This window comes from Bos javanicus, chromosome 10, assembly GCF_032452875.1.
Source record: "Bos javanicus breed banteng chromosome 10, ARS-OSU_banteng_1.0, whole genome shotgun sequence".
Classification (NCBI taxonomy): Eukaryota; Metazoa; Chordata; class Mammalia; order Artiodactyla; family Bovidae; genus Bos; species Bos javanicus.
Window position 1 is genome coordinate 82080682 of NC_083877.1, and position 24129 is coordinate 82104810.

The 24129-nt window shown below is 37.7% G+C and overlaps 1 protein-coding gene across 6 annotated transcripts in view; it reads left to right on the forward strand.

Moving 5' to 3' along the window:
* PCNX1 (pecanex 1) overlaps positions 1 to 24129 on the forward strand; it is a 185103-nt gene that overhangs the window by 10160 nt on the left and 150814 nt on the right. For all 6 annotated transcript variants that reach the window (XM_061429295.1, XM_061429290.1, XM_061429292.1 and 3 more), the window contains exon 2: positions 20083 to 20291. In XM_061429295.1, the coding sequence (XP_061285279.1) occupies positions 20083 to 20291 (209 nt within the window). The remainder of the gene's footprint in view (positions 1 to 20082; positions 20292 to 24129) is intronic.

The window sequence follows — 24129 nt, forward strand, 5'->3', positions numbered from 1 at the left end:
CTATTAATGAATCATGGACATTATTTGGATTTCACCAGTTTTTCCATTAACGTCCCTTTTCTGTTTCAGGATCCAGCCTAGGATTCTATATTGCATTTGTATCATTTTCTTTAATATGGCTTTCTTTCTGTTTTCTCTCGCCATTCCTCTATTCTTTGAGGAATTTTACAGTTTATAACAATCAAATTGTCTTAAAAGAAAAATTAGTAAAAGTTGTTATGTCTGTGCTAGATACATTTTAGATGGACAGAAGAGTATTTTGAATGATTTTTAAATCATGCATTGACCATTGACCTATGTGAGGCTATTTTTAATTGAAATATTTTATATATGGTATGAAATAATTCTAAAGATGAAAAAGATTTGAGACCCCATTTACGCAAAACAGACACTGGTGTCCATTTAATGCTGTTTCCCTAATTTATAAATTAGAAGCAGTGGGACAAATGCACAACCATGTTCCGCAGTAGATTGTGAGTAATCTCCTCTGTGTCATAAAGTGTTCAGGAATTGGAAGGAGGATGCATCATTTCCTAGAAGGCTTTATGCAGAGAGTTTATACATTCACAGCCTTAACTATATGCTGGGCCCTGTGTTAGGCCTTATGGTGGGGGACCTTTATGAAGTTTATTTCTGCTGAAACATCATTGCCCATAGTCTTGCCACCAGGCAAATGAATCTTCGCTCTGTGGAAAAGACTTTTTAGTGAAAGAATACCTGTTCTTGGGTGTAATGGTTTGCTCTGCTGTCAAGTTTTTTATTGTAATATATCCAGCCTATTAAGGCTTTCTTAAGCTTTGTTTAATCATTCAAAGTTACAGTTCCTAGAATTTATAAAACTTAACATGCTGTCTAATACGGGTAGTGTTTTGTTGCTTTGCCTTTGATTTGGTAATCTTACACAACTACCGACAAATGTTCATAGCATCGTTTTTGTTCACATCATAACGCAGTGTCAGTGTTGCTCAGACTTTCATTGTGGATCTGTCTTGGCTTTCTTTCTTGTTAAAGAATATCTGTAGGTAAACTACTGAAAGTCAAAGTAACTAAAATCACAGAAATGCACCACATAGCTCTTCACACTGTTGTAGGCATTGGCAGGTGGCTTTTAGTTAATCATAACTTTATATATTTTTGCTGACTAGTCGGGTGAGAATTAGAATTCTCCACGGGATGATTTTAAGCTACCTGCCCTCCACTCCCCTGCTCATTCTGAGTACCTGCTCATCTCTTTTCCTTCTCTAACAAAATGCATGTCATAACACAGGAGTGGGGCTGATGTTGAGCTACTCCTGAGTCAGCCTTCTTTGTTTTGTTTTTAAAGGAAGTTACTCAGCAGCTTTAGAAGATTATTAGGAATTCTTTTTATTTTCCTGACTAATGTTTGTCATGACACCCCACTTGAGAATTGCTGGCCTGCCCTATGACTCAGGCTTCTGCACAAGGGATAACACAGAGCTGCCTTTACTTTTCCTCTTTAAAAAAAAAAGCTCACCATGTGATAGCTGGGGATTAATGTACCTGCATTCTTATTGTGCTTTACTCCAATAAATCACTGTCTAGGGGAATTTCCAGATATGTGTATTTTGGAAAGCCACTCTACCTAGATGTACCAACAGAAAAAGCCTGTAGATGATTGCTCATGAACACCTCCTGCCAACAGTCACTACCTGGGCAGCGTTAGCCTACTATTCGTGACTGTCTGAAAACGCCTTGTTGATTCCTGCTGAGGTTGCTGCTTTAAGTCAGCGCCTTTTTTCCAGCAGTGAGTGAATTACTGAATAATTTTGATTCTGGCTGAAATAGAGGCTTCTATGGTACTGATAATAGTAACACTTATATGGTGCTTTTTACCCGTTATAATCCTTGAGCGCGTTTCACCCTCTAGTTAAAAAACCGTTAGGTTTTTATCATGAAAATAATATTAGTTATAGAAATTGTTCCAGGTAGTACTCAAGTATATAGAGTCCAAAATAAAAGTACATATAGTCCAAAGTAAGGGTTCAAAGTAAAAGCAAACGCTGCTGTGGCAATACTGTGGTACACATTTGTATATTTAAGGTTTTAGTTGTGGAAATTTTACAGCATAAGTCTCTAGAAAAATTGCTGGGTCAAAGTATGTACATTTCAAATTAAACTAGATATCCGATTATACCTCAGAAAATGTTACACCAGTTTATATTCTCAATAGTGTATGTGAAAGGACTTACTGCTCTTTGTTTTCACCAACATTATTAGTCTTTTTTGATGTTTTGATTTTGTAAAATGGCATCGTGTTTTAATTTGCATTTCCTTATTAATAGGTTCTTTGAATATCTTTTTATAGGTTTAGTAGACATTTATATCTCTTTTCTTTCAGCTATCTGTTGTGTCCTTTATCCTTTTTTGTAAGTCATGTTCTTTTTTTGGTCAAATAATCCTTTATTATTTTAGTCATGTTCTTTCTAAGTGGTTTTGAGAGCCCTTTGTATATATAGAAATTAGCTCTTTATTATGTATTAAAAATGTCCCCTAATACGTCTTTTATCTGTATGATTGAGTTTTTTGAGCATATAAATTTAACATTTGTAGTAGTCACATTTGCAACTTTTCTTCATGTGATAAAGACCTTCCCTGTTAACAATTTGTTAAAAAAAATTCATGTTTTTGTCTAATAATTTTTAAATTTAAAAATAAATTTGCCTGGTTAAAAAAGAAACTCTTAAGTCACCCTTTTGTATCTGCCACCATCTTCCCAGTTTTCACCTGCACTGCCTCCCATAAGAAACCACTGTGAGTAGTTTCTTCTGAATCCCATTACAGCATATGGATTCGAATTCAAACGTCTGTCTCCCTCTCCTATCACTCCACTCTATATATTGCCTCCCTTCCCTTAATAGATCTTACACATCTGTGCGTCAGTACCAAAAGGGCTTTTCAGTTTTTTATTTAAATTAACATACAGCGTTATACTAATTTCAGGTGTGCAGCATAATGTTTGAATATTTGTGAATATATTGTGATCACCACAGTAAGGCTAGTTAACATCTTTTACCATATGTAGTTAGAAATTTTTTTTTCTAGTGATGACAACATTTAAGATTTACTCTCCTAGGAACTTTCAAATACGTGATAACGGTAATATTAACTGTAATCACCTGTCATTATATCCTTATGATATTTTATAGCTGGAAAATTGTACCTTTTGATCCCTTTCACCCATTTGAGCCACTGTCTACCCCCACTCTGGCAACCATCAAATCTATTCACTATATCTGTGATCTGTTTTTGTTTTGCTTTGTTTTTAGACCATATATGAGATTGTACAGTATTTGTCTTTCTCTTTCTGATTTATTGTCTTTAGCATTTTGCCATCAAGGTCTATCCATGTTGTTTCAGATGACAAATTTCCTTCTTTTTTAAGGCTGACTAGTATTTTATTATATATATATATACACACACACACACACACACACACCCCCACACACACCACATTTTCTTTATCCATTCATCCAGTGATGGACATTTAGGTTGCTTTCATGAATTGGGTGTTATAAATAATGCTGCAGTGAACATGCAAATGCATATATCTTTTTCAGTTAATATTTTTGTTTTCTTCAGATAAATACATAGAAGTGGAATTACTGGATCATATGGTGGTTCTGTTTTTAAGTTTTGGAGGCACCTCTGTGTACTGTTTTCCATAGTGACTGTAACAGTTTATGTTCTCTTCAGCAGTGCTCAAGGGTTCCCTTTTCTCCACATCCTTGTTAACACTTGCTATTTATTGTCTTTGTGATAATAGCCATTTCTGAAAGTGTGAGGTAATATCTCATTGTAGTTTTGATTTACATTTCCCTGCTGATTAGTGATATTGAACACCTCATATTGAGTATGAAAATGTACTTCTTGGCCATCTAGATGTCTTTGAAAAAGTGTCTTTTCAGACTCATTTTTACATTGAAAAAAAAAATTTTTTTTTTGCTGTCATATGAGTTCCTTGTATGTTTTGAATATTAATTCCTTACCAGACATGATTTGTAAATACTTTCTTTTTGTTGATGATTTCCTTTGCTGTGCAGAAGTGTTAGTTCGATGTAATCCCACTTTTTTTTTTTTTTGGTTTTGTTGCCTTTGTTTTCCATATCAAACACAAAATAATATCACTAAGATCTATGTCAGGGAGCTTAACCTTTGCTTTTTTCCTAAGAGTTTTATGGTTTCAGATCTTATGTGCAAGTCTTTAATCCATTATGAGGTAGTTTTTTTGTGTGGTGTAAGGTAGCAGTCCAGTTTCATTCTTCTCCATGTGGTTGTCCAGTTTTCCAACACCATTTATTGAAGAGACTGTTCTTTCCTCATTGTCTATTCTTAGCTTCTTCTTGTAAAATTAATTGGCCATAAAAGTGTGGGCTTATTTTGGCGCTCTGTTCTGTTCCATTGATTAACGTGTCTGTTTTTATGCCAATACCATACTGTTTTGATTACTTTAGCTTTGTAATATAGTTTGGAAGCAAGTTTTGCCTGCATAGTGATGCCTCCAGCTTTGTTTGTCTTTCTTAAGATTGCTTTGGCTATGTTAAGATTGCTTTGGCTATTTGGAGTCCCTTTTGATTCCAGATCAATTTTAGGATTGTTCTATTTCTGTGAAAAATGCCATTGGAATTTTGTTAGGGATCGCTTTGATTCTTTAGGTTGCTTTAGGTAGTATGAGCATTTTAACAATATTAATTCTTTAATCCATAAGCATGAACTTGCTTCCCATTTATTTGTGTCATCCTCACTTCTGTTCTCAGTGTCTTGTAGTTTTCAGTGTGCAGGTCTTTCTTTCCCCTTGTTGAATTTATTCTTAGGTATTTTATTCTGTTGATGTAGTTGTAAATAGAACTGCTCTCGCTAGTAATTCTAATAATGTTTTGAATAAAAGTGGTGAGAGTGGGCATCCTTCTCTTGATCTTAGTGGAAAAGCTTTCAGCTTTTGATGATGTTAACTGTGGGCTTATCATATATGATCTTTATTATGTTGAGGTGCATTCCCTCTATACCCACTTTGTTGAATGCTTTTGTCATAAATGAGTGTTTTGTCAAATGCTATTTTTGCATCTATTCAGATGATTATATGATTTTTTACCCTTCATTTTGTAAATGTGTAACATATTGATCTGCAGATGTGGAAACATCCTTGCATTTCTATAATAAATATCACTCATGGTGTATCATCCTTTTAGTGTCTTACTGGATTTGGTTTGCTAATATCTTGTTGAGGATTTTTGCATCTGTGTTCATTTGCCTATAATTTTCTGTCCTTCTGGTGTCTGGTATCAGGGTAGTGCTTGGCTTCCCAGGTGGCACTAGTGGTCAAGAAGCCACCTGCCACTGCAGGAAACGTAAGAGATGCAGGATCAATCCCTGGGTCAGGAAGATCCCTTGCAGGAGGGCACAGCAGCCCACTCCAGCATTCTTGCCTGGAGAATCGCATGGATGTAGGATCCTGGCAGGCCATAGTGTTGCAAAGAGTTGGACACGACTGAAGCGACGTGCAGTGCACAACGCTGGCCTCATAAAGTGAGTTTGGAAGTATTCCTTCATCTTGTGTGTTTTCGAAGAGTTTGAGAAAGATTGGTATTAATTTTCTAAATGTTTGGTAGAATTCACCAGGGAAGCTGTCTGGTCCTGAACTTTTGCTGGGCTCAGTTGTTTTTTGTTTTAGTTGCATAGTATTCTGTTGCATGGGTATATTATTGATCATGTTCCCTGCTGATAGATATTTGTTTGTAGCCTTTTGCTAGCACAAACCATGCTGCAGTGAATAATTTGCACAGATGTTATCTTACATGTGTCTAGATACAACGTTAAGATATTTATCCTAGATGTGAGATTGGTTGGTCAAAGGGATAACTGCTTTTGTCGTTTCCAAAGATAGTGCTAAGTTGCCCTCCAGGGGTTTACTTACCACTTTCCATGCCTGCGGGCAATGTATTAGAGTGCCTATTTGTGCTCCTGTGTGCCACAGCTTCACATAGTTTTGGGATTTTCATAGGTAAAAAGTAGTATCCTAGAATAGTTTTAATTGACATTTCTCCCATTTTGGGGTTGAGCATCTTTTCATAAGCTTATGGAATGAGGTTCGTGACATTGTACAGGAGACAGGGATCAAGACCATTCCCATAGAAAAGAAATGCAAAAAATCAAAATGACTGTCTGGGGAGGCCTTACAAATAGCTGTGAAAAGAAGAGAAGCGAAAAGCAAAGGAGAAAAGGAAAGATATAAACATCTGAATGCAGAGTTCCAAAGAATAGCAAGGAGAGATAAGAAAGCCTTCCTCAGCAATCAATGCAAAGAAATAGAGGAAAACAACAGAATGGGAAAATTAGGGATCTCTTCAAGAAAATCAGAGATACCAAAGGAACATTTCATGCAAAGATGAGCTCGATAAAGGACAGAAATGGTATGGACCTAACAGAAGCAGAAGATATTAAGAAGAGATGGCAAGAATACACAGAAGAACTGTACAAAAAAGATCTTCATGACCCAGGTAATCACGATGGTGTGATCACTGACCTAGAGCCAGACATCCTGGAATGTGAAGTCAAGTGGGCCTTAGAAAGCATCACTATGAACAAAGCTAGTGGAGGTGATGGAATTCCAGTTGAGCTATTCCAAATCCTGAAAGATGATGCTGTGAAAGTGCTGCACTCAATATGCCAGCAAATTTGGAAAACTCAGCAGTGGCCACAGGACTGGAAAAGGTCAGTTTTCATTCCAATCCCAAAGAAAGGCAATGCCAAAGAATGCTCAAACTACCACACAATTGCACTCATCTCACACGCTAGTAGAGTAATGCTCAAAATTCTCCAAGCCAGGCTTCAGCAATCTGTGAACCGTGAACTTCCTGATGTGCAAGCTGGTTTTAGAAAAGGCAGAGGAACCAGAGATCAAATTGCCAACATCCGCTGGATCATGGAAAAAGCAAGAGAGTTCCAGAAAAACATCTATTTCTGCTTTATTGACTATGCCAAAGCCATTGACTATGCCAAAGCCTTTGACTGTGTGGATCACAATAAACTGTGGAAAATTCTGAAAGAGATGGGAATACCAGGCCATCTGATCTGCCTCTTGAGAAATTTGTATGCAGGTCAGGAAGCAGCAGTTAGAACTGGACATGGAACAACAGACTGGTTCCAAATAGGAAAAGGAGTACGTCAAGGCTATATATTGTCACCCTGTTTATTTAACTTATATGCAGAGTACATCATGAGAAATGCTGGACTGGAAGAAACACAAACTGGACCAAGATTGCTGGGAGAAATATCAATCACCTCAGATATGCAGATGACACCACCCTTATGGCAGAAAGTGAAGAGGAACTCAAAAGCCTCTTGATGAAGGTGAAAGAGGAGAGTGAAAAAGTTGGCTTAAAGCTCAACATTCAGAAAACAAAGATCACGGCATCCAGTCCCACCACTTCATGGGAAATAGATGGGGAAACAGTGGAACCAGTGTCAGACTTTATTTTTCTGGGCTCCAAAATCACTACAGATGGTGACTGCAGCCATGAAATTAAAAGACGCTTACTCCTCGGAAGGAAAGTTATGACCAACCTAGATAGCATATTCAAAAGCAGAGACATTACTTTGCTAACAAAGGTTCGTCTAGTCAAGGCTATGGTTTTTCCTGTGGTCATGTATGGATGTGAGAGTTGGACTGTGAAGAAGGCTGAGCGCCTAAGAATTGATGCTTTTGAACTGTGGTGTTGGAGAAGACTCGAAGTCCCTTGGACTGCAAGGGAATCCAACCAGTCCATTCTGAAGGAGATCAGCCCTGGGATTTCTTTGGAGGGAATGATGCTAAAGCTGAAACTCCAGTACTTTGGCCACCTCATGCGAAGAGTTGACTCATTGGAAGAGACTCTGATGCTGGGAGGGATTGGGGGCAAGAGGAGAAAGGGACGACAGAGGATGAGACAGCTGGATGGCATCACTGTCTTGATGGACATGAGTTTGAGTGAACTCTGGGAGTTGGTGATGGACAGAGGGAGGCCTGGTGTGCTGCGATTCATGGGGTCACAAAGAGTCGGACACGACTGAATGACTGAACTGAACTGAACTGATCTTTAGGACTGACTGGTTTGATCTCCTTGCAGTCCAAGGGACTGTCAAAAGTCTTCTCCAGCACCACAGTTCAAAAGCATCAATTCTTCAGTGCTCTGTCTTTTTTATGGTCCAGGTCTCACATCCATACACGATTACTGGTAAAGCCATAGCTTTGACTATATGGACCTTTGTCGCTACATTGTTCAAATATTATTAACAACATTGAATAGTTGTTTTATTATATGCCCATGCACTATCTCCTTTCAAGTTTTCTCACTTAATACTTATTGTAGCTCTGTGAAATGAAGATACCGTTACTATCCCTGTTTTTCTAGTGAGGAAACAAAGGCTCCTAGAAGTTAAACCACTGGTTCAAGGTTATACAGACTGCCTCTGTTGTTTCTTCCCTTTGGCCTCAAGATGACCATCACGGTCACTTTCCACCATGCTCTTCTGCAGTCATGCAAGATACTCTTCTGATTAATCTGTGTCTGAAAGCCTTCTCGTGATTGACTGGGGTGAACTAAGTGTCCCCGGATCTTTTTCAGTATTTATTCTGAGTCTAGAACTCTCAGAGCTGCCCTTGAAATCACCATCTAATTATATCTTTAATCTTGGCTCCCCTTCTGAACTAGCATATTATGTGAATACATTGGAAACCCATTATAAATCTCCTGCAATTTAGTTATGGTTCTCAGTGAGATAATTTGTCTTACTCATCATTTTGGAGGGAGGGCTGAGTTAGCCAGATTTTGTAGCATGTACAGGCGTACTTCATTTTGTTGTGGCTTCCCTTTATTATGCTTCATAGGTATTGTATTTTTTCACATGTTGAAGGTTTGTGGCAACCCGTTCAGCAAGTCCGTTGGCACCATTTTTCCAACAGTGTTGTTTTCTTGTGTCCCTGTATCATGTTTTGGTAATTCGCACATTATTTCACAATTTTCATTATTACTAAATTTTTTATTATGATCAGTGATATTTGATGTTACTTTTGTAAGAAGATTATGACTTGCTGAAGTCTTAGATTATGGTTAGCATTTTTTAGCAGTAAAGTATTTTTAAATTAAGGTATGTGCTTTTTTTTAGACATAATACTATTTCACAGTTAATAGACTACAGTATAGTGTGTGTATATATATATAGGAAACCAAAAAATTCATGTGGCTTACTTCACTGTGTTGTTCACTTTATTATAGTGGTCTGAAACTAAACCTACAATATCTATAAGGTATGCCTGTATTATCAATGGGTTTTGTTAAAATTTAATATCCTTTCACTTATTGGTCTTATGCGGGCCTTTTCCCCTGCTGTGTTTACTTAAAATACTATTTGTTTTTGCCATTGCTGCTGCTATTACATGTGCTTCTTCACTTCAGCTACAGAGATGCAGCATTTGCTGTCTGTTTAAATCCTGTCCATTCCAGTTTTTTATGAACAAAATCTGAAATTGTTGTCCTCATGAATATGTAAGTAGCAGCAAGAGGCACAGTTATTTCAAGGGCTGGAACTTTTTTGGAAAGAGTTCCCAGCTTTCATACCCTCTCTGGGTGTGCAGCCCGCCATCACCTCTCTGTATTCACCAACCTGGAAACTCTCGGAACTTCATACTATTGGGATGTTATGGAGATTGCCTCACACAGGCCTGATCAGTTATTAACTCCATTTCCAGCCCTTTTCAAACCGTATGGAGCTTGAAGGATGAGGCTGAAAATCCCAAGCTTCTAATCATGGCTTGGTCTTTCTGGTGACCAGCCCCAATTCAGGAGCCCACCCAGAGTCACCTCTTTAGAAAACAGGCCTTTCTATCACCCAGGAAATTCCAAGGGATTTACATGTGAGGAATGAGAGTGACAGATGCTCTTTGTGCCCTTTTCATTTAGGAAATCAAAAGTGTTTAGGAGCTCTGTGCAGGAACCAGGGACAGAAACCAATATATGTATATTTTATTATTTCACAGGGAACACTTAGGGGGAAAATGTCTCAAACGACTCCTTAAGATGGCAGCAATGAAAAAAAAGTTACCATTGCCTTGGAAGGAGACTGTCTACTTATAATGATTAAAAACTCAGGTTCTCAACCACTGAAGTTAGACTGGATGTAAATCCTGTTTTTGCCAGTTTACCAGCTACAGACAATGACTTCATAAGCCTTGAAGTTTTCCTATTTGTAAGAGATGTAGACAGTGATAGTACTTTCTTCAAAGGATTGTTGTGAGACAGATACTTTGCCATTTTAAGCACGTAGCACTTGGTAAAAGCATAGTCATTCTCCTAAGATGCTCCAGGAGAGAGAAAGGATCTTATTTATTGCAGTGTAGCTGGGGCTTAAATCGGTACTCGATAAATGTATGTTGAGTGAATGAATAAAACTCTTATTCCTTGAGTTGAGTGTGTCATTTACCATTATGGAAACTGAGGAAGTGGCAGCAGTAAGATAAACTGTACTTCCCTTCATTCTTTTTTTCTGTTGGGCAGCTTTCATATTTACCCACGTAAACTCTGGTGTGTGATACATTGCCTATTTGAGCATTTACTTTTAAACTAGAAATGGATTATATAGCATGCAATACCATCATTCTGTTTCAAGCCAGTTGAGTGAGTTCAGGGCAAGAATGATAGATGCATTCTGTTAATACTCTTAAGAGAGCTAGTATACTTTTTTTAAAAAATTTTGGCTGTGCCGGGTCTTCCTTGCCATATGGATGGGCTTTCTCTACTTGCAGCAAGTGGGGCTCCTCTCAAGTTGCTGTGTGTGGGGCTTCAGTAGTCGCAGTGCGTGGGCTCTGTAGTTGTGACTCATGGGCTTAGTTGCCCTGTGACAAGTGGGATCTTCCCAGAGCAGGGATCAAACCTGTGGCCCTACATTGCAAGGTGATTCTTAACCACTGGGCCACTAGGGAAATTTGCTAGTATACTTTTAATTTGTAAATCTTAACTGACTTTCATTCTTGTGTTAGATCTCAACTTGCAATTTATTGCATTCTGTTTTTAGTGAAACATGAAAGAATATACAATCAAATAATAATGCTTGATAACCTATTTTTTGTGTATTCATATTTTATTTAAAAATATTTTTATTGATCCTTGTAGTTTTCCTATGGCTTAATGCTTTTGTTACTGAATTACATCTTTTGATTTTTAAGCCTTAAATCTTCACCATTGTTATTTGTGCTTATATTGTACCCTACTTTTATAGGAGTATGGCTATTAAGTGCACAAAGAATTCCATTATTTTTCATATATTTGCCTCTAAGATAATCTCACTGAATATACCCTGAACTGTTGTGTTTTTTTTGAGGTATAGTAAAAAGATAATGACCTAGCTTCTATTCTTCAGAATTGCAAAGTCATGTGATAGATTTCTTATTTTCACTTACTATAAATTCTAAAAAATTATTTCAGTAGAATATATCAGAGACAGAATAAAGAAATAGGTTAAGCAGTTTAAGTTGGACTTTATGAGATAGCTTCTGGTCCTCATATTTACCATATGATTAATTTTTTTATCAGTTTACTCAGGGATTTACTTAGACTGATTAAACTATTAAAAGAATGACTCATACAACAGAATGTCAAATTAACTAACTTACAAAAGGAGATATGAATCAAGATGGTTCTTAGTATAGGATACCCCATTCTTTTTCCAGGATGGTTAGGTTTACTCAGAAAAATATATGTAAAGCAAAACATTGGTACCTTTCCAAAAACAGACACACAGATCAATAGAGATAAGTCCTTGCATTTATGGTCAATTAATCTACGACAAACGAGTCAACACTATACAAGGGAGAAAAGGCAGTCTCTTCCAAGTGGTACTCAGAAAATTGGACAGCTGAAGTTCAAATGGATTAAAGACCTAAGTGTAAGACTGGATACTATAAAACTCCTAGAGGAAAATATTGGCAGACACTCTCTGACATAAATTGCAGCAGTATTTTTTTGGATCTGTCTTCCTAATGTAAAGGAAATACAAGCAAAAATAAACAAATGGGACCTAATTAAAATTGTTTGCACAGCAAAGAAAACCACCATCACAACAAAAAGATAGCCTACTGAATGGGAGAAAATATTTGCAAGTGATATGACTGGTAAGGGATTACTATCCAACATATATAATCAGCTCATACAACTCAGTGCAAAATAAACCCAAAAACCCAGCCTAATTAAAAAATGGGCAGAAGAACCAAATAGACATTTTTCCAAAGAGGAAATGTAGATGGCCGATAGGCACATGAAAAGTTGCTCAACATTGCTGATCTTCAGGGAAATGCAAATCACAGCCACCATGAAATATCACCTCACACCTGTCGAGATGACTGTCATCAGAAAGAAGACACATAACAAATATTGGTTAGAATGTGGAGAAAAGGAAACTCTAGTACATTGTTGGGAGAAGGCAATGGCACCCCACTCCAGTACTCTTGCCTGGAAAATCCCATGGACGGAGGAGCCTGGTAGGCTGCAGTCCATGGGGTCGCTAAGAGTCGGACACGACTGAGCGACTTCACTTTCACTTTTCACTTTCATGCATTGGAGGAGGAAATGGCAACCCACTCCAGTGTTCTTGCCTGGAGAATCCCAGGGACGCCATCTATGGGGTCGCACAGAGTTGGACCACGACTGTAGTGACTTAGCAGTACATTGTTGGTGGGAATGTAAATTGGTACAGCCATGGTGGAAAACAGTATGGAAGTTTCTCAAAAAACCTAAAACCAGAACTGCTGTATGACCCAGTAGTTCCTCTTCTGTGTGTATTTCTTAAAAAAAAAAAACACAAAACACTGATTTGAAAATACGTATCCTAATGATGATAGCATTGTTTATAATAGCCAAGATATGGAAGCAACCTAAGAATCCAACAGATGAATGGATAAAGAAGGAGTGGTGTATATATATACGCAATGAAATACTACCTAGCCATAAAAAAGAATGAAAATGTGCCTTTTGCAGCAATATGAATGGACTTGGAGGGCATTATACTAAGTGAAATAAGTCAAGACAGAGAAAGAGAAGTACTATATAATATCACTTACATGTAGGATCTAAAAAATAAAGCAGACTAGTGAATGTAACAAAGACTCACAGATAATAGAAGATAAACTATTAGTTACCAATAGGGGTAGGGGGGCAATATAAAGGTAGAGGAGTGAGAGGTACAATCTGTTGGGTGTAAGATAGGCTCAGCGATATATTGTACAACATGGGGAATATGGCCAATATTTTGTAATAACTGTAAATGAAAAATAACCTTTAAAAATTATAAAAAAATTTTTTAAAATTAAAAACAAAACATTACTGCCTCTCAATTTATGTTCTAATAATTTCATTTGAGTTTTTTTTTTTTGTAAAGGAAAAAAAGATCACTTTCAAAATATTACTGCTCATTGGACAACATACCTGGCCTGTTAAGAGCTCAGCTAGAGATGTACAATGATATTCATGTTTTTTTCATATTTACTAACACAGTAGCCATTCTGCAGCCCATGGATCAAAAATAATTTCTAATTTCAATTCTCATTATTTAAGAAATACATTTCTTAAGACTATAGTTGCCATAAATAGTGATTTCTCTCATGACTCACTTTATTGCAGTGCTCTAAATTCAAACCTATGATAGCTCTGAGGTATGCCTGTGTAAGTATAGATTCATATAGGTATGCCTATGTAAGGCTAGATTCTACCACACAGCTGTGCCTCAACAAAGAAAGAATTTCCATATTATCTGAAATATTGCCTGCTGCTTGCTTGCTTGCTTACTTATTTTCCCCAGTTGCTTTATTGTGTTTTCAACAACATGGTTTTCTAAGTCCTAAAAAATTTAGTATAGTTATGGTAACTATAACTATGAGAGTTTGTTGTTGTTTAGTCACTAAGTCATGATCGACTGTTGCAACTGCAAGTTTTGAATGCCATAATGAATTATTAACGATAAAACAATGTATGTTACTCAGTTATGGAGATCAGTTCAGTTCAGTTCAGTTGCTCAGTCGTGTCTGACTGTTTGCGACCCCATGAATCGCAGCACGCCAGGCCTCCCTGTCCATCACCAACTCCCAGAGTTCACTCAGACTCATGTCCATAGAGTCAGTGATGCCATCCAGCCATCTCATGCTCTGTTGTCCCCTTCTCCTCCTGCCCCCAATCCTTCCCAGCATCAGTCTTTTCCAATGAGTCAACTCTTCGCATGAGGTGGCCAAAGTACTGGGGTTTCAGCTTTAGCATCATTCCTTCCAAAGAAATCCCAAGGCTGATCTCCTTCAGAATGGACTGGTTGGATCTCCTTGCAGTCCAAGGGACTCTCGAGTCTTCTCCAACACCACAGTTCAAAAGCATCAATTCTTCCGCTCTCAGCCTTCTTCACAGTCTAACTCTCACATCCGTACCTGACCACAGGAAAAACCATAGCCTTGACTAGATGGACCTTTGTTGGCAAATTAGTGTCTCTGCTTTTGAATATGCTATCTAGGTTGGTCATAACTTTCCTTCCAAGGAGTAGGTGCCTTTTAATTTCATGGCTGCACTCACCATCTGCAGTGATTTTGGGATCCCAGAAAAATAAAGTCTTGACACTGTTTCCACTGTTTCCCCATCTATTTCCCATGAAGTGATGGGACCGGATGCCATGATCTTCGTTTTCTGAATGTTGAGCTTTAAGCCAGCCTTTTCACTCTCCACTTTCACTTTCATCAAGAGGCTTTTGAGTTCCTCTTCACTTTCTGCCATAAGGGTGGTGTCATCTGCATATCTGAGGTGATTGATATTTCTCCCAGCAATTTTGATTCCAGCTTGTGTTTCCTCCAGTCCAGCGTTTCTCATGATGTACTCTGCATATAAGTTAAATAAGCAGGGTGACAATATATAGCCTTGACGTACTCCTTTTCCCATTTGGAACCAGTCTGTTGTTCCATGTCCAGTTCTAACTGTTGCTTCCTGTCCTGCATATAGGTTTCTCAAGAGGCAGGTCAGGTGGTCTGGTATTCCCATCTCTTTCAGAATTTTCCACAGTTTGTTGTGATCCACACAGTCAAAGGCTTTGGCGTAGTCAATAAAGCAGAAATAGATGTTTTTCTGGAACTCTCTTGCTTTTTCCATGATCCAGTGGATGTTGGCAATTTGATCTCTGGTTCCTCTGCCTTTTCTAAAACCAGCTTGAACATCAGGAAGTTCACGGTTCACAGATTGCTGAAGCCTGGCTTGGAGAATTTTGACCATTACTTTACTAGCGTGTAATATGAGTGCAGTTTTCCGGTAGTTTGAGCATTCTTTGGCATTGCCTTTCTTTGGGATTGGAATGAAAACTGACCTTTTCCAGTCCTGTGACCACTGCTGAGTTTTCCAAATTTGCTGGCATATTGAGTGCAGCACTTTCACAGCATCATCTTTCAGGATTTGGAATAGCTCAACTGGAATTCCATCACCTCCACTAACTTTGTTCATAGTGATGCTTTCTAAGGCCCACTTGACCTCACATTCCAGGATGTCTGGCTCTAGGTCAGTGATCACGCCATCGTGATTATCTGGGTCGTGAAGGTCTTTTTTGTACAGTTCTTCTGTGTATTCTTGCCATCTCTTCTTAATATCTTCTGCTTCTATTAGGTCCATACCATTTCTGTCCTTTATTGAGCCCATCTTTGCATGAAATGTTCCCTTGGTATCTCTAATTTTCTTGAAGAGATCTCTTGTCTTTCCTATTCTGCTGTTTTCCTCTATTTCTTTGCATTGATTGCTGAGGAAGGCTTTCTTATCTCTCCTTGCTATTCTTTGGAACTCTGCATTCAGATGTTTATATCTTTCCTTTTCTCCTTTGCTTTTCGCTTCTCTTCTTTTCACAGCTATTTGTAAGGTCTCCCCAGACAGCCATTTTGCTTTTTTGCATTTCTTTTCCATGGGGATGGTCTTGATCCCTGTCTCCTGTACAGTGTCACGAACCTCAGTCCATAGTTCATTAGGCACTCTATCTATCAGATCTAGGCCCTTAAATCTATTTCTCACTTCCACTGTATAATCATAAGGGATTTGATTTAGGTCATACCTGAATGGTCTAGTGGTTTTCCCTACTTTCTTCAATTTAAGTCTGAATTTGGCAATAAGGAGTTCATGATCTGAGCCACAGTCAGCTCCTGGTCTTCTTTTTGTTGATACGGAGATAGGAATATGCATTTATGAGATGAACAGAAAAGGAATAAAAATTGTCCTAATAAAACACAAATGGGTATCTGTTATAAACACAGTTTGCAGTAACAACATCATACATATTCAAAATGTAATAATTTAAATGATATATGCCAAAATGATGATAATGTGCTGTGTAAGCCTATGTTAGATAACTCATTATGGCTTTTTTTTTTCATGATGGCTTTTAGTTAGATAACTAAAGATATATGTAAATGAACTGAACAAAATTGTTTTATGAAACAGGAGGGTAGAAATAGAGTGGTAAAGAACCCACCTGTTAGTGCTGGAGAAGTAGGAGATGCAGGTTCCATCCCTGGGTTGGGAAATCGCCTGGAGGCGGGCCTGGCAACCCTCTTCAGTATTCTTGCCTGGAGAATCCCATGGACAGAGGAGCCTGGTGAGCTACAGTCCACGGGGTGACAAAGAGTCGGACACGCCTTAAGCAACTCAGCCTGCACTCAAGTATAACATTTTAACTAAAGACATTGACTTTGACCAGAATTTACAGATTCAGATCATCTAATAGCTTTTTCTTTTCTTGTTCGGAAAATTTAAAGTATAGAAAAATTCCTATAAAATATGGAAGATAATTTTAGTCCATCAGTAGACAGCCTTACTTTTATTTCTTAGGACTTTTATTCCCTCCCTTATTTTTCGCATTTGTGCTCTGTCTTCTTGTGTATGTTTTAAGCTGCCTATCTTTACTCCTAACACATGTATATTGTTGGTGGCCTGTATGTACTGTATATATTACTTTGGTCTCTTTCCAGCTTGTTGATATGTATTTTTTAATGTTGCTTTCCTAAGCACATTCTACTGTAGATAAAAATGTAAATACAAGTACATGTTTTATTTTAGAGTGACATAAATATAAAATGCAAGTGTAAACAGAAAAAGATTTAGTATTTTTAATAGTTCTATTCATATTAAAATAGTATGTAGATAAAATTCTAACGTGCAGAAATACGTATGTGTGTATGTGTTAGTCACTCAGTCGTGTCCGACTCTTTGCAACCCCACAGTCTGTAGCCCACCAGCCTTCTCTGTCCATGGGATTCTCCAAGCAAGAATACTGGAGTGGGTTGCCATTCTCTTTTCCCGGGTATCTTCCTAACCCAGGAATCGAACCTAGGCCTTCTGCATTGTAGGCAGATTATTTACTGTCTGAGCTTCCTGGAGAGGGCAGGAATATGGGTAGGCTCAAGTTTCAATGGTTCATTTGTAAGCCAGTGCCTTGGGGAAAATATATTCTGAGCTTGTGAGAGGTTCCCAGGTGGCCTGCTGAAATCAATTTGACTAACTATGTAGTTGGAATTATAGAAAATTATATTTTGAGATTTTTTCTTTGGGCATGTATGTCTGAATCTTGACAATGGGAATCGTTTCTTGTCTTCTGCAGCCCCATCCTCTGAAAGGAAAAACTTAACCTGGAATCCTTAACCTCAACCCCCTGAAGGGGACTGTGGCAAGAGGGCTGAATTCCTCAAGCTGTGGTTGTGATACGAGGGCCTTTCTGAGTCCTTTGGGGGCAGCCTCCATGGGAAACCTCTAAGGTTAAAAACATTCCTTTGGGGACTCCACAAGTAATGGGATAAACCCTACTGGAAGCTAATATAGATAGGTGTATTGAAAATACTAAGCAGTTAAAGATATTACTACTTCCTGGTTCTTCTTCCCAGTTCCTTGTAACACTTTCATAAACATCTCCCCCAATACCCACCTACCATGGGGTGCCTTGATGAATGGGATTGTCCTAAAGTTCAGAAGTGACTACCTCACTTACTTGTGCAAAAGTTCTGCCTATGTAGTAAAATACATACTCTTTAGACTAAAAAGATGAGATAAAAATAAAAGAATTCCTTTGGGGATTTTCCTGGAGATCCAGTGGTTAGGACTCCACATTTCAACTGCCATGGCTTGAGTTCAGTCTCTGGTCTGGGAACTGAGATCCTGGGCAGTGTGGCCAAAAAAAAAAAAAATCCTTTTCTTTATGACCTAACCTCTTCCTTTACCTCTAATTAATTGTCATTTTCAAGTTTACGGACAATGTTTGGTTACTAAGACCTTCATCTTCCTTTTCCCCCCAGCATTCTCTGTCTGCCGGAAGTGAAAGGTGGTACAGATAGGGAACTGAATTCTGCACTTGGTAGGATTTAGCTTATGCACTTACCTTTCTTTCTTTCTTTTTTTTTTTTGGTGAATAAGCCAAAAGAAATTTTCCATTAGGATGATTAAGTAAAGGTAGCATCCCCAAGCTTCAGGTATACCAGTAGAAAAGCTAGATCCCAGTGCCAATTGACTGTCCCGCTGTAGCTCTAGAAAAATGGTTCTTAATTCTTCCCCCAGTTGACCCTTTGTGCCCAGCGAAATAGCCACAGGACTGATGGATTTGAGGGTGGACTCTGGAAGGAAGGCAGTCCCCTTGTTATTGCTGTCTAGTTTTTCTTTATCTGGAAAGGTATTAAGGAAAGTTGGTTCAGATATTACTGATGGATGGAATTTATGGTTTAGGACAGGATTAGTACCTATGGTTCACCACCCCATTCCCAGGCATACTGCTTTGAAATTCTGCTAATTTTTGTTTTCATTTGCCAGATTTATTTTTGCTGTTTTATTTTTACTCCCTTTTCTGTTACACAAGGACAGAGCAGACAACTTTAAAGCTAATAAAAATTTAAGTTCCGTTTTTGTCTCCAAATAGACCAATGATTGTTTATCTTGTAGCTCAGTAGAAGCACCAGCTACTTTAGTAGTTGGCAACAAAGATCCCAAACCACACAAGGAGAGAGCCTGGACTTAAAAGAATAATCTGAATGAATTTAGTGTTTTGAACTTGGAAGCAAAACTGCTGTTCAGTTTTTTTCTTATAGCTAGATATTGAACTGTGACTTACTATAGGACAGCAAAGAAAGGCCTCAGGGGAATGGTAGTTGTATTACTAGTTACAAATTTATGGTTAAACGCTCTCAGGAAAAAGGTCTGATTAAAGGAGATATTGAGAAATATGACCTTCTGGTTAACTCTTTGTTTTGAAAGGCAGACCTGAAATTTTTTTCCCCCAGTTCTACAATTTCTCTCATAGTTAATCTATGAGATTAATTATTAACAACTTTTATTTTTTAAGAGACAGTGAGGTCAGCATAGATAGTGAACACAGTGTCTTTACCTTGCTGCCCAAGGAAATGAGTGTGTTTATATCGTAAAAAAAGTTAACAGGGAGCACATAAACAAGGATTATTTATATTTGGAGGACAACCCTGTCTTATTCACATATTATGTAATGTGATACATTAACTCTCTGTTTGGATTATAAGCTTTTTGGCATGAACTTTATTTATACCAGTGCTGTCCACTGGGCATGTAACGTGAGCCATGTAGGTAATTTAAAATTTTCTGGAAGCTGCATTATATATTTTATTTAACCCAATATAATCTAAATATATTTCAACAACTAATATAAAGACTGAGATATTTTGCACCCTTTTTTCCATGCTGAATTTTCAGAACCCATTGTTATTTTACTCTTAGTGCACATCTCAATTCGGGCTAGCCTCATTTCGAGCACTCGCTAGCCATAGGTAGCAAGTGGCTACTGTATTAGATAGTGCTGTCTTATACTTTTACAGTTTAGTGTTAGGAACACAGTCGTTGCTTTGTGTGAGAATGTGTGTGTTTGTTATTTTAGCTACAGATTTCTCTAGTTGAATAAAGTATAAAAGATTTTATTTATTTATTTATTTTTTCTTTACTGAAATACCATTGATCAATGTGTAAAATGGGAATTGGCTGTGTAAATTGCCTTGTTAATGCCTATCTTTTCTTTCTCTTTAAGGCCCTTCCTTCTTCCATGATTATAGTAGCAGTTTATTGTCCTGTGATAGCTGCTGTTTTCATTGTTCTGAAGATGGTCAACTATCGACTCCACAGAGCCCTGGATGCTGGAGAGATTGTAGATAGGAACGCAAATGAGTTCACAGATCAGCGATCCAAAACTGAGCAAGGCAACTGTTCAACACGGAGAAAAGATAGCAATGGCCCGAGGTAAGGAAACTTGTGCCACTCAGTTTTTAAAGATGTACAGTGATGCCTGTGTCCAGTGATGTGATTATTGTGTCAGGCCTCTTCTGTTCACCTGGTTTTACCAGTATCAATACAGTGACAGGTATGATTGTCACATTAGACAATAGCAAAGGTGACTATCTGGAGATAAATCGGTATCCTTGGCCTTATTAATGAACAACATGTTTGAATGATAATAATCATAATTGTATAATCATTAAACACACCAAAGACCAAAAGCAGTGGCAAACAAGTTAAAGAAATAATAAAATATGACTTCGTAAATCAAAGCATTTTTCTTATACATATATGTAGTTACATGTATGTACATATATACTTTTATATAAAATGTGTATGCATCTTAAGTTGTGATGATATTTTACTTGACACTTATAATCTGCAGTGTTCCCTTTATTGTAAATTTTTTTTCAATTTTATATTCTTACCTTAGAAACTTAGCTGTTCCTTCCCTTGACCTTAGCATGACTGGTTCCTGTGTAGTGGTAACCCCCTCCTAGAGGCTTTCTTTTCCTGTCTCAGGTAAAATATTCTCCCTGCTGCTCTCAGTCACATTCTACCCTGTTACCTCAGCCTCAGCTAGAGGAATTTAGTTGTTACAGTCAAAAGGTTGTGACTTCATAGAAATAATAGGTGTCCCTATTGTAACTCTTCAATTGTTGCTTTATGAGCATACAACATTTTTAAGCTCATGCAGTCCTCAGAAGCAATTCTATGAGATGGATGCTATTATTATCCCTGACTTACAGATGTGGAAAGTAAGGTGAGAAGGATCAAGTAATCCAGGCATTCAGGCTCTGGAGTCCATGCTTTTAACCACTATGCCATGTTTCCACTCAGTATAATATATTATATCAAGGTAAATAATGCCGTTAAAAGGGGATATTCATCTTCTAAGACAGGGCAGTATTTCTGTGCCATCTTCAGTGCACTTACAGCCTTTGTCCTTTCTCAGTTACATTTTCCTTCATCCCTAACATGATTATCTCATTTGTTCATTGAACAGATTTTTTACTCTTGTGATAATTTATTCATAGCATAAATCACTATCTGAAATAATCTTAATCATTTGTTTGCATTTATAAGTTTCTTGAAGGCAGTGCCTTGTTTTTCCTACAAACTATTTTATTCCTAGGTTCTTGAACAGTGTCTTGCACTAATAGGTACTCAGGAAATATTTCAAATTAGTGAAAACATTTTTTTCCTGTGATAGTATTTTTTTTCCCCCTGTGATAGTATTGTTAATGACTGCACAGTATTCCATTTTATGGGTATACAATAGCTTAATTTAGCTATCTTGTTTTTAGTTATTTATTTTCTAATTTAAATTCAAGTATTAGATCACTGTGATGTTTAAATTTTAAATGACTAAAATTTTTTTATCATGATTTAGCAGAAGTAGAATTACTCAAAAACTATGCCACATTTTTTAATATATATTGCCAAAGTCCAAAGAGTTTTAACGTTTTAATTATTGTGATGAGCAGTTGGAGGTTTTTTTTCCCCCCCTCTTTTGGTAGCACTGATTATTTAGTATTTTCACAAGCTGGTAAATATATCATTGTTTAATTTTTTCAGTTTTCAGATTACTAGTGAAATGGAGGCATTTTCCTTATGTTGTTCCAGTTAAATTTGTTATTTTGTGAGTTGTATGTTTTCCTATCAGTGGTTAATTTTTTACTGTTGGTTTGGAGAAGATACTTACGAAGGATATCAACTCATCTTTTATGTCAAATACTTTTCCTCACTTTATGGCATTTTATTTATGTATTTATATGCCACAGTTAATTTCTTTATGATCTGTTCTGTGCAAGTTTATTAGTTCTGTCTTTGATATCAAGTTTTGTAAGATATTTTTCTTTCCCCCAAATTATGTAAATTTTCACCTGTGTGTACTTTCAGTATTTTTACCATTTTATCTTTTATTTTTAACTTGTAGTCAATCTGAAGAACATTTCTAATTTTTTTTTCAGATTTGTTAGGACCAACAACAGTGAATGAATAATGCATTATTATGTCCATTTCTGGGCTCTGTTTTCTGCCCCATTGATCTCTTTGCTTATAATACACTGGCTTTCTAGTATGCTTAATACTTAGCAGTGTGAATAGCTCATCACTGTTTTAATATTATCTTAGTTATTCTCATGCGTATGCTTAGTTTTTTGTGAGATGTTCCCTTGTCTGCTCATTCTCCATACAATCTCAGTAGAATTTTGATGATAAATGTATTAAATTTGGAGGGAACTCAGCTTTTAAAATAGAAAGCCTCACTCAGAGACATTGTGTGGTCGTTGTACAGTCACTCAGTCTTGTCTGGCTCTTTTATGGACTGCAGCATGCCAGGCCTCCCTGTCCCTCACCATCTCCCAGAGTTTGCCCAAGTTCATGTCCACTGCATCAGTGATGCCATCCAGCCATCTCATCCTCTAATGCCCTCTTCTCCTTTTGCCTTTAATCTTTCCCAGCATAGGGGATTTTTCCAATGAGTCGGCTGTTTGCATCATGTGACCAAAATACTGGAGCTTAGCTTCAGCATCAGTCTTTCCAATGAATTTTCAGGACTGATTTCCTTTAGAATTGACTGGTTTGTTCTCCTTGCTGTCCAAGGGACTCCCTTGTATATGTGTATGGTGTATGTGCATAAATTTTTTAGTGGATTCTACATAGTTCTTAAGTCTATTCTATTTCTGTTATGAAATGCATACCCCCATTTAGTGGGTAAGCAAAGAGAATGTAGATTCTGCACTTAATCTGCCAGGGGCTTGAATCAGTTCCTGATAGTGTGACCTTGGGGGAGTTAAACTTTTATGCCTTGGCTTCCTCATCTGGATGATGAGACAAATAATAGTACTATCTCTAGGATTCAGTTCAGTTCAGTCCCTCAGTCGTGTCTGACTCTTTGCGACCCCGTGAACCACAGCACGCCAGGCCTCCCTTTCAATCACCAACTCCCGGAGTTTACCTAAATTCATGTCCATTGAGTCAGTGATGCCATCCAACCATCTCATCCTCTGTCATTCCCTTCTCCTCCTGCCCTCAATCTTTCCCGCATCAGGGCCTTTTCAAATGAGTCAGCTCTTCTCATCAGGTGGCCAAAGTATTGGAGTTTTAGGTTCAACATCAGTCCTTCCAATTAACACCCAGGACTGATCTCCTTTAGGATGGACTGGTTGGATCTCCTTGCAGTCCAAGGGACTCTCAAGAGTCTTCTCCAACACCACAGTTCCAAAGCATCAATTCTTCAGTGCTCAGCTTTCTTTATAGTCCAACTCTCACATCCATACATGACTACTGGAAAAACCATAGCCTTGACTAGATGGACCTTTGTTGACAAAGTAATGTCTCTACTTTTTAATATGCTGTCTAGGTTGGTCATAAGTTTCCAAGGAGTAAGCATCTTTTAATTTCATGGCTGCAGTCACCATCTGCAGTGATTTTGGAGCCCAAGAAAGTAAAGTCTGACACTGTTTCCACTGTTTCCCCATCTATTTCCCATGAAGTGATGGGACCGGATGCCATGATCTTAGTTTTCTCAATGTTGAGCTTTAAGCCACCTTTTTCCACTCTCCTCTTTCACTTCCATCAAGAGGCTCTTTAGTTCTTCTTCACTTTCTGCCATAAGGGTGGTGTCATTTGCATATCTGAGGTTATTGATATTTCTCCCGGCAATCTTGATTCCAGCTGGTGCTTCTAGCCCAGCGTTTCTCTTGATGTACTCTGCATATAAGTTAAATAAGCAGGGTGACAGTATACAGCCTTGACATATTCCTTTTCCTATTTGGAACCAGTCTGTTGTTCCATG